Source organism: Polypterus senegalus, chromosome 13 (genome assembly GCF_016835505.1).
Source record: "Polypterus senegalus isolate Bchr_013 chromosome 13, ASM1683550v1, whole genome shotgun sequence".
Classification (NCBI taxonomy): Eukaryota; Metazoa; Chordata; class Cladistia; order Polypteriformes; family Polypteridae; genus Polypterus; species Polypterus senegalus.
The window spans coordinates 93,050,079-93,062,284 of NC_053166.1; the positions used below are offsets into that span (position 1 = coordinate 93,050,079).

Below are 12,206 nucleotides of genomic sequence, written 5' to 3' on the forward strand. Positions count from 1 at the left end.
CCGATAACACTTTCCCTTGTACCTCCTCTGCAGACAATTAGAAAGAAGTCCCACCTAATGCTCCTAATCTCTAGACAAACATCAGCTCTGTAATGAGCTTGGTCTTAAATTACATATTTAACTTCAATCTTGCATCTGTCTTGAAGTATACAGGGTGGCTACCCCAAACCTTTGTTGTGGTCTTTGCGATTTATTCACAGCATGTTTGTTTTATATCTCATATTAAACTGTGCTAATCAATGGCAATAAGGATAATAAAAGACTGTGTCCTCTCTCAGGTTGCTCACCTGTCCAAAACTCTCAGGAGTGGCCGTGCACAATTCCAAAACAAATAATGTCCAGGAAAACACATTTTCTAATGTAACCTTTTCTGTTGTAACCTGCACTGATCGTATCATGTGCAAAGAATATAGAAATTGTTTATTTTTTTAGTTCATACAAAAGTTGTATGTTTAAGGTAAAATGATATACTACGCACACAAACTACTTCTTAGGAGCAGTTAAAATAAGCTGTCAAAAAAGACATACTGTAATACAAATATTTTTTATTTTTGGAAAATGATTACAAAATGATAGTATTTTATTTTTCAACCTGCAATTACCACTAAACAAATTATTATGAGATGACTGATCTGTTCTTGTCAAGTTTTATGTTTCCTTATATTCACTTTTTTGTTTAAATTCCATTTTCTGCAGCCCTCTTTTTAGAATGTCACTGATTTTTGATGAATGTTGCCAATTGTTTGTGTATGTAGTTGGTTGTTGGAAACAGCAGCTTTAGCATCAAAACAAGGACTTATCACAAGTTTTTTTTTTTTTTTAAATAAAAACTATGGTTTCATTCATTTTGATAGTGGATGCTATTTTTCAAAGTTTACAGCTGTCTAATGGTTGCACCCTGGGGTTGAATCCTCAGTGTTACTCTTTTCCTGATTTATGGAGTACCTCCTGGGCATTTTCCAAAGCCTTAATTTAAATTATACCTTTAATCTGAGTTTATATTCATAAGTATCACTTTTATTTGACTGTCTTTACATCATCCAAAATTGGATATTGTGGGAATTTCAGATTTCAGCACTGGAAAGACATGCATGTGCTTTCCTTAAAACATCCTTACTATTCAAAATTGCTGGCATGCCAACTTGCTGGATGGAAATTCTCTTGCTGTCTAGATTGATTCGGTACTTTGATTTGGTATGTTTATAGAATAAAATATCACTGCAAAGATGCCAGAACCATAGAAATATGATCTAGTTACTGTATAACTGAACATGTCAGTGCCACCATCTTGTGATATTTTCTGCCCTCACAGCTCTGATTTACTGCCAAGCCAATTGCACAAGGCACTTTCTGATCTTGCAAATTGCTCTGTTTCCTTGTCACACAAGCCATATTATCTATCATCTGTCTGGTATATTTCTCCCATAGTACTCTACTGTGGAAACTTAAAATCTTCCTTTAAAATACTGGCCCTGACCGGTGATCACATGCTACAGTACATTGATGGGTGGCAGTTTATCAGTAAACAATATATGAAGGTCCTATTTATGTAATTGTGCAGAATTTGTAATAAGTAGCCTTGGTACTATGTACATTTGTTTGACAGTACTTACCTGATTATACACCGAGATCTGTTATTACAGTCTTCAATGGATTGCTCCTTCTCTGATGGTTACATAAGAACATGACTTTGTAATTGTACCAGTCTTTGTTTTGGCACTTCCACCCACTTGAAATCAAGGTATTATTATTTTATTATATTCAGCCCTAAAACAGTTTGTTCTGAGTTGGCTGGGTTTTTGGGAGGAGGGATATAATTTTATTCATACTTTGATTTAATGCATTCAGTAAAGGTGATACCTGTTCTTAGATGCTTGTATTAATGGTATTAAAAAATCATTGCTTCAGTCACTGATCCTTGCTTCATATTGCCTTGATCCTGATTCAAGTGGAGAATGCCATTTTGCTCTAACATGAGTCCAAGATCAGCCTTTGTCTAGTGGGAGCATAAATAATAAAGGCAATCAGTACATGAGAGAGTTCAGAATGCTGCTTTCTCCTGTCCAATTACTTCAGTAAACTTCCTTTAACATTCCCCCATGTGAAGGTGGCTCAGAGTTTTTCTTTCATGAATTAATCCATCCCTTGCTTCATCTACTCATTCCCTCTGACCTGGACTGATCTGCCTGCAGGGAAAAAATGTGAAGGGGTTAATCTTGTTTCTTTTTGTAACTGGAACAGACTGTCATAGTTTGAGCTTGACGATCATCAGATCAAGCTGCCTTTAAACAAAGGGGCACCTCCAGGCATGTGATGTGTGCACAGATCACTGCATTGTAACACATCAGTCTTTTTCTGTAGCCCACCCCTCATTTTATACCTATGCTGTAGTGTTGGGAATGAACAACTTTTACAAAGAGCTGGTGTACTTTGTAAGTATTTTTATTTAAATCTTACATGAAAATGCACTTTCCTCTTTTCCTTTGCCATCCTTACTATCCTAGTGAAACTGATTCTGCTGTGCCTACTAAACTGATGCTGCTTTTGCTGTGCTGTCTGTACCTGTGCACATTCAGGTATCCAATTGTGATTTTGTGCCACCTCATTTTCAGTTGCTTTGCAGTGTCTACTTTATTAGTGTCTGTTTGTTGGTTTGTACTGTAATCATGTTTTGTAAAACACCATGTAAAGATAATCACTGTGAATGACATTGTATTGGTCAGAAACTAAATGTCACCCTGTTATGACAGGCAATCTTGTGCGATAATTTTACTGCACGCACCAAGGGCTAATAGGCATAGAACACACACACAGATGCAATATTGCATATGTGTTGAAGAATATTTAAATGAATGGCACATCAAGCATAATTAAATTAATTTGTTTTTGACAGTTTGTTACAGCAGACATTTCCTGTACTAATTCAGTTATTAACTTTTGAGCTATGCCTGGCACCTAGTGAAAGAGCCTGATATCATTTGGATTATGATGTCCAAATGTCCAAAGCTTAAACTTATCAAACAATGGACTTTAAGGGAAAAGCAAACTGCTTTATGAATTTTTCCGTAAAAAAGCTGGCAGTGGTATTAGTGGACTATGTAAAAGTGGCAGAAAAGGTGGATAAACAGGTTTTTGTGTTGCCCAGGAAATGAGTCCATTACCTGATTAAACCACTTGCATGAGAGAATGGTACAAGTGTGTGCTGGGGCAGGGCTACAGAGGAAGGCATCACTCTCCCTTTTAAGATTCAAGATTCTTTATTTGTCACATGCACAAGTACAACATGAAGTGAAATGTCCCCTGATCGGCCATGACACTGTGCAATAAAGTTAAATAGGTTAAATTAAATCAGATTAAAAAAGGAAGTTTAAATTAAAAGAACATTTTAAAGCATTTAAAAATGGTAGAACTAAGGTGATACAATATATAAAAAGCATATATCCAAATAAGCATTTCCATCTCTTTCTCTCATGCTGTCTTTTGTCTAATATATCATCCATTTGCATATCAGCCAGAATTTTGACAGGGTCAGCCTCTCTGATTAGATTAGTTTTGACAAGTGCAGCACACTGTAGTTTTACTACAAGGTCCCAGATCAATGTTTCCTGATGTATAATGATGCAAACTGAGGAGCATGGCTGCAAAATTATTATAAATATTTTGCAATGGAAATCATTACTGCAGTGACAGTATAAGCTGGGTTCCTATTAACTTTTCCCTTGGTCAGGAGTATACTGTATAAGTAAAAAAACAAACAAAAACAGAATTTTATAAAATCTAATTTCCTTTTGGTCTATTCGACGCATGTGCTAGATCTATGACTATGGATTGCTGACGTGCACCTACAGTGCAATAGTACATAGTTCTGACTGTATGGCACTCCAGTCATACTTACCCTTCATATGGAGGTGGCGGGGCATCATGTTGGCCTGTATGCTCCAGTGCATCTTCATATGATGGTAAACCAGGTGCACTGGATCCTGGGATATCATGGAAAGTATTCAACCCAAGACTCTCTTCAGTTCCCAGTTCTCCACTCATTCTCACAGGAATGCTATGAATGAAAGAACACCACTGCTGAGTCTGATGGGATCCCTTTTGCACACTCAACAACTGCTTGACATCTTACCATGTAGGTTATCCTGGAGAATGCAGTATGTGAAAAACTAGAGATGAATTTTTGAAATGCCATGGTCCATGAACAATGCACAACAATTCCAAAATTCAGTTGTTTTTTTCTACCAGACACGTATTTCAGATACTATCCAGGAGAGCCTTTGAAATATGACAGTGGTGTGATTTCAAAGGAAAATCCATCTACATTACACATGATTTCTTATTGTATATGTCTGATTACTTTTAGCTGGTAAGTGTGCAGTCTTCTTTGTTATGTAAAACAGGACTACATCTTTCAAGCAGAACTGCTTGCAGAAAGCAGCGATGACCCTTTATGGGGTTTCTTTTTTACACTGAAGTACTCTTTAGAACAAATAGATGGTAATGGAGGTCTAAGTATTGTAATTATACACATACAGAAAGAGTGATGGTCTGCAGGACTACATGTCTACATGTGAAACCTTTCTACTTCATTGCCAAGGCAGTCTAAATTGCTGGGATCATCCAGGTAATACTACAGATGTTTGTAAGGATCTATCAAGGGAAAAAAAAAACCAAACAAAAAAAAGGAGCGCTTTTGGTAGCATGCACTGATACAGCACATTACTGCACCCTTCACATGATGAACCATCTCAGGATCCCAAATTAGGACTCAAGCGCAGCCTTGCAATGGGTGACACCTCAGCACCACACTAGAAGACTCTTAATTGAAGGTGCTGTATTCTTTGCCTCAATTCCAAGATTCTGATACAACTTCTTCTTTCGGTTGCTCCTGTTAGGGGTCGCCACAGCGAATCATCTTCTTCCATATTTTTCTATCCTCTCCATCTCGTTCTGTTACACCCATCACCTGCATGTCCTCTCTCTCCACATCCATAAAAAAATCTCTTAGTCCTTCCTCTTTTCCTCTTCCCTGGCAGCTCTATACTTAGCATCCTTCTCCCAATATACCCAGCATCTCTCCTCTGCACATGTCCAAACCAACATAATTTCGCCTCTCTAACTTTGTCTCCCAACTGTCCAACTTGAGCTGACCCTCTGTGTACTCATTTCTAATCCTATCCATCCTCGTCACACCCAATGCAAATCTTACCATCTTTAAGTCTGCCACCTCCAGCTCTGTCTCCTGCTTTCTGGTCAGTGTCACCATCTCCAACCCATATATCAACTTTTGCCAACTCTACTCCGTGTATCCTCACCATTCCACTGACCTCCCTCTCAGTTACACACATGTATTTTGTCATCTTCCTACTGACCTTCATTCCTCTCCTCTCTAGAGCATATCTCCACCTGTCCAGGGTCTCCCCAACCTGCTCCCTACTATCGCTACAGATCTTAATGTCATCTGCAAACATCATAGTCCATGGGGACTCCTGTCTAATCTCGCCTGTCAATCTGTCCATCACCATTGCAAATAAGAAAGGACTCAGAGCCGATCCCTGATGTAATCCCACCTCCACATTGAATGCATTAATCACTCCTAACACAGACCACACCACTGTCACACTTCCCTCATATATATCCTGTACAAATCTTACGTACTTCTCTGCCACTCCTGACTTCCTCATACTATACCACAGCTCCTCTTGATGCACCCTGCCATATGCTTTCTCAAGGTCCACAAAGACGCAATGCAACTCCTTCTGGCCTTCTCTAAACTTCTCCATCAACATCCTCAGAGCAAACATTGCATCTGTGGTGCTCTTTCTTGGCATGAAACCATACTGCTGCTCACTAATCATCACCTCACTTCTTAACCTAGCTTCCACTAACCTTCCAATAATGTCATGCTGTGGCCCATCAATTTTATTCCCCTGTAGTTGCTGCAGTCCTGCACATCCCCATTATTCTTAAATATCGGGACCAGTACACTTCTTCTCCATTCCTCAGGCATCCTCTGATTTTCCAAGATTCCATTAAATAATCTGGTTAAAAACTCCACTGCCATCTCTCCCAAACACCTCCATAAGTATGTCATCTGGACCAACGGCCTTTCCATTTTTCATCCTCTTCATAGCTGTCCTTACTTCCTCCTTGCTAATCCGTTGCACTTCCTGATTCACTATCTCCACATCTTTCAACCTCTTCTCTCTCGTTCTCATTATTCATCAGCCTCTCAAATTACTCTTTCCATCTGCTCAACACACTCTCTTCGCTTGTGAGTACGTTTCCATCTTTATCCTTTATCAGCCTAACCTGTTGCACAGTCCCTCTGTCTAGCCAATCGGTACAGGTCCTTTACTCCCTCCTTAGTGTTCAACCTCTCATACAACTCAACATATGCCTTTTCTTTAGCCTTTGCCACCTCTCTTTTCACCTCGTGCCTTATCTCCTTGTACTCTTGTCTACATTCTGCATCCCTCTGACTATCCCACTTCTTCTTTGTCATCCTCTTCCTCTGTATAATCTCCTTTATTTCCTCATTCAACCACCAGGTTTCCTTTTCCTCCTTCCTCTTTCCAGATGTAACGCCAAGCACCCTTCTTGCTGTCACTCTTACTACATCTGCTGTAGTTTCCCAGCTGTCTGGTAACTCTTCACTGCTACCCAGTGCCCATCTCACCTCCTCCCTGAACTCAACCTTGCAGTCTTCCTTTTACAACTTCCACCATTTGATCCTTGGCCCTGCCCTCACTCTCTTCCTTTTCTTGATCTCCAACCTCATCCTACAGACTACCATCCTATGCTGCTTAACTACACTTTTCCCTGCCACCATTTTGCAGTCTTCAGTCTCCTTCAGATCAACTCTTCTGCATAGGATGTACTCTACCTGTGTGCATCTTCCTCCACTCTTGTACGTAACCCTATGTTTCTCCCTCTTCTTAAAATATGTATTCACCACAGCCATGTCCACCCTTTTGGCAAAATCCACTATCCTCTGACCTTTTTCATTCCTCTCCTTGACACCATACCTACCCATCACCTCCTCGTCTCCACTGTTCCCTTCACCAACATGCCCATTGAAATCCGCTGCAATCACCACTTTCTGTCCCTTGGGTACACTGTTCATCACTTCATCCAACTCACTCCAAAAATCTTCCTTCTCACCCATGACACACACCCAACTTGCGGTGCATATGCACTAAAAACATTAATCATCACACCTCCAATTTCCAGCTTCATAATCATTAATCTGCCTGACACTCTTTTCACCTCCAAAACACTTTTGACATACTGTTACTTCAGAATAACTCCTACCCATTTCTCCTCCCATCCACACCAAGATAGAACAATATGAATCCACCTCCAATCCACCCAGCCTTACTCCACTTCCATTTAGTCTCTTGCACACACAATATATAAACCTTCCTTCTCTCAATCATATCTGCTAACTCTCTCCCCTTACCAGTCATACTGCCAACATTCAAAGTTCCTACCCTCAGTTCCACTCTCTTTACTTTCCTCCTCTCCTCCTGCCTCCGGACATGTCTCCCCCCTCTTCTTCTCCTTCTTCTTCTTTGGCCAACTGTAGCCCAATTTCTGCCAGCACCCTAACAGCTAACAGTACTGGTGGTGGTTGTTGTTAACCCAGGGCTCGACCTATCCGCTATGGAAATTTGCATTGTTGTCCGCATATTGATTTGGCAAAATTTTACACCGGATGCCCTTCCTAATGTAACCCTCCCCATTTATCCAGGCTTGGGACCAGCACGAAGAAATAGGGGTTTGTTCATCCCCAGTGGCTGGATTTCAAGATTCTGATACGACTAAACTTATTTATTTTGGAAAACCTATTCTTTTGCCAGACACCACTTTCCCTGTATTCAGTATAAGCATCAACACTGAGACTTTTCACTCCTCCTCTGCCATACTTTTTTTCTGGTTTATATTGTGTGTTGTTAATGTTATAGGTTAACTTTGACTAGTTCAGTTAGTGGCACTGTAAGACTAACATTGACTGTCCTTTGTTGTAAATACTGTATTTCTGTACAATATTTATTTTTTGTTTGCTGAACATATTTGTAGACAGATTTATTGTGTGCTTGGTGGCTGAATGTGACTAAGTGTTGGACCAAAATTCCAAAATATTTTAATTTTTTAGAATAAGTGTCTATGGGAAGTTATGCCAATTGTGGCACACCCTTAACACCTACATAAAATTAAGTTGGATTACAGCTTTAAAGAGAAAGGAAAATGTAGAAATTGTTTTTTAAAAGACAAGGTACATAAAATCACTAAATAACAGAAGAAAGTTAAAAGGAAATTATTGTGTTGGAAAAATACCACTGGAATCAGAGAAAAGTGAGTCACAACAACTTGTTTAAATCTCCTACTTAGTTACCAAAAGGTTTTCAGTTAAATATATTACAGTTAGTGTTAATCAGGTAACAGCTGGCAGATAAACACAGTGGCAGACGGGTCTGAATTGCAACAATATGGCATGTCATTAAGACCCTGCTCAGTTATTAAACAAAATTTAACATTAATCAAACCTGCTTAATCAATTTCAGTGTCATGGAGAGTCTGAGTCTATCCTGGCAGCACAGGCCAGAAAACAGCCCTTTCTTCACATCCAATGTACTGTATAAACTCCAAAATGCAAAGTAACCAGAAGCAGGGTTCAAACCTGGCTCAATGAGGCAGCAATACTATCAATCAATCAATCAACATTTATTTATATAGCACATATTCATACAAAAAAATGTAGCTCAAAGTGCTTTACAAAATGAATAGAAAAATAGAAGACACAATAAAAGATAAACATAAGTCAACATTAATTAACATAGAATAAGAGTAAAGTCCGATGGCCAGGGTGGACAGAAAAAACAAAAAAAAAAACTCCAAAGGCTGGAGAAAAAAATAAAATCTGTAGGGGTTCCAGACCAAGAGACCGCCCAGTCCCCTCTGGGCAATCTACCTAACATTAGTCAAACAGTCCTCTTTGTATTTAGGGATTTCATGGAAGGACCTGATGATGATGGTCACGTAGACTTCTGGCTTTCAGTCCATCAATGTTGGTGCAATGCTGGTGCATCATGATGCTTTGAGTAGGTGGTGGTGGCGCAACTGATCCCCCAAGACAACATCAATATGTTGCTTAAAAAATTCTTGGACATTATCTGTACAATTTTAAATAGTGCTGCTAAAGGATAGGTGGATGGTAGGTTGGTTTATACTTATTGAATATTGTTTGTTGGCAAACAACTATACTCCAATGCTGGAGTTTTTGTTCTTTGCTGCCACAAAGTATTTCTACTATCTCTGTAATTTTCTCTTTTAATATCAATGAGTTTTGTATTTGTAAACACGTTCAAACTAACACAATGCCTGTTAAGTATCATCAGTGCTAAAGACTCACAGGACTAGGACCAACAGCTACCTTTGATCCTGATGATTTGTTGTCTACAAAATGGTAAAGCTCCTGACTTTCTTCCTTGCCCCATCTTTGGTCTACCCATTGTACTTTAACAGGAGTCAAAGGACTGAAATATGTTTGAAAGCTGTTAAATTCTCCTTCCAACAGCTCATACCTTTGCCAAGAACCAGGTCCAGGCAGCGTATGCTAATCAAACATATTTTTGATCTGTGAGCCAACAGCAGCAGGTTAACACTAGAATTACCAAAGGCTAAGAAAAATCTTGTAAATCTGTCCCACCTTAAATCCCTTTGCACCTCTCCATCAGCGTCTTTTGTCTTTTAAATGTATTGATAAGCAGCAAATATCCCCCCACAGCCGCAGAAAGTTTTCTCAGTACCTTTTGTGAAAATGTTTATTTGATATTTAGACTTCAGGCTTCACACATTATATGCTTCATGTCTACATTTTGTCAAGTATTACTAAAACATGACAAACGTTTCTGTTTTAACAATGTCTTTACATAAACTGTTGTAGGCACGGAACACACATGAAATGCATGTGTTCCAAATAACGATATAGTATTTATAAAAGGTGTCATTTTGCTTGACTTCTCACTCTATAAATCTCTAAGCAACTGACACGCAGGTAAACAGACTTGTGCCGGCTGCTTGCTGCTTATCGACACATTTCTAAGACAAAAGACGCTGACGGAGAGGTGTGAGGGGATTTAAGGTGGGACGGATTTACGAGTTTTTTCGTAGGCTTTGGTAATTATAATGTTAAAGACCAGGAATTATTTTTGGGGCATAAAGAAGGAGGCAGCAGTGCTGGTTATCATCCATCCATCCATTATCCAACCCGCTATATATCCTAACTACAGGGTCACGGGGGTCAGCTGGAGCCAATCCCAGGAAACAAACCCCGGGCAGGGCGCCAACCCACCGCAAGACACACACACACAAACACCCACTACGGACAATTTAGAATCACCAACGCACCTAACCTGCATGTCTTTGGTCTGTGGGAGGAAACTGCAGCACCCAGAGGAAACCCACGCAGACATGGGGAGAACATGCAAACTCCACGCAGGGAGGACCCAGGAAGCGAACCCCGGTCTCCTAACTGCGAGGCAGCAGCGCTACCCACCGCACCACCGTGCCGCCCGCTGGTTATCATGTAATGTAAATACTCCATGACAGTAACCATAACTGGTACTGAGTTTATGTAGATGAGATGATTTATTGACCCCAGATTCCTCATGCAGCGCCTTCCTTCTGTGAGAACAGACTAACTCCACACTGGGGGAGGTTGTAGCAGGTAGTTTTTTCACCCAATCCCACACAGAATTCTGCACAAGCTAGCAGTAACACTTTAGAGGTCACTAAGATGATATGCACTGCACAGACATATTTGTGGTTTTCTGTTTTCTCAGGGTTTAAGAGCTGAGGCAGGAACCTTCCTACTTGGCGGCATTCTTTATACTGCTGACACCTGTTGATGACAGCATTTAGCAAATAATAGCTGAACCGATGATGAATGTGGGAGAGATGCAAGAGACCGATATTGTGGCAGGATACCAAGAAGACTATGATGACAATAAAGGAGATAGAAGCAGCCAGATATAACCTAGTGAGCATGGGCCAAGAAGAAGTTAAAGGCAAGTTCCTAGGTTATTATATTGATGGTTAAAAGTGCCCCAATTATTACAAATGATAAAATAAAGAAAGAAAAGTACACTTAAGTATTCAGGTTTACCTAACAATCTGAGGTGCCATATCCTAGGGACTGTCAAATTATGAGTTACAAGATAATGTACACAGTTAAGATTTATACAAATTTTATATGCACATTTCAGGTTTGTTTTTATGCATACACAACTTTCCACACAAAAGCCAAGATTTAGAAAAGAAAAATTGATTCAGCAAAAAGAATTCTGCTGGACCAACTTTATTGATGCCTTTGAGAATTTGGAAGGCCTAGTTTAGATCAATGAGCCTTATCTTTTTAAGACTGAACAAATTTACTAACTCTTATTTTGTGTCTATAGTCCAGAGACGCTGGTATGTCATTGAAAAAAGTATTTTTTATGCAGTTAAAAAAAGCCTGCTATGGAATAAGACCTTGAGCATAGTGGAATTAAACAAGGAATAAAACTTGCTTAAGCCTTGCACTTGTTGATTATACCTGCATTGTCTATTTGTTAAGGTTGATAAAAGAAGGCACCTATCTTAAAAGCAATGGGAACAAGGAGGGAACCTGCCAGATCATACAGTTCTATACCATTTATCTGTGTATAGATTTCATTTCCTTAAGCACTAAACTCACTGGATTATTCACTTGTGTTCCCAAGGCTAACCATCCACCACAGTGCTCAAGAATTATCACAACTGCTGAAAATCATATTAAAGTGTTAGATCTAATACAACAATTACAATCCATACATTGGAAAACAAACTGCTTATGCCATCTCACTTTTCATGGTTCTGTTTCTTTTAAACAAGAACAAAAAGTGTATTAAGTTGAAGATGAATAAATCCCTCTAACACTTAGTGCCACATAAAGTTGGTAGATATCGTGCACAGGATATCTGCTAAAAACAGTAACATACGAAACAGTCACGTGGATAGGTAAAACTCCAAACAGAATGCATCACTAACAGATCCCCTGAGTAGAGCAGGCTACCTCTTTTGTCTAGTGAGATAATGAAATGGTGTTAAAAAGGAATCTAAAGGAATGTATAGATCTCTGGTGATCAACAAAGGAATGTTTCTCACCTAAAACTACTCAGTCA

At 39.4% G+C, this 12,206-nt stretch overlaps 1 protein-coding gene across 1 annotated transcript in view; it reads right to left on the bottom strand.

The window, feature by feature from the left end:
• Nucleotides 1–525: 525 nt before the first annotated feature.
• The window catches only part of prrg2 (proline rich Gla (G-carboxyglutamic acid) 2), a 40,583-nt gene continuing 28,902 nt past the window's right edge, over nucleotides 526–12,206 (bottom strand). The window contains exons 6-7 of the mRNA XM_039776359.1: nucleotides 3,896–4,054; nucleotides 526–2,186 (exon numbers count right to left, since the gene is read on the bottom strand). Coding sequence (XP_039632293.1) covers nucleotides 2,159–2,186; nucleotides 3,896–4,054 — 187 coding nt within the window. The 3' untranslated portion in view covers nucleotides 526–2,158. The remainder of the gene's footprint in view (nucleotides 2,187–3,895; nucleotides 4,055–12,206) is intronic.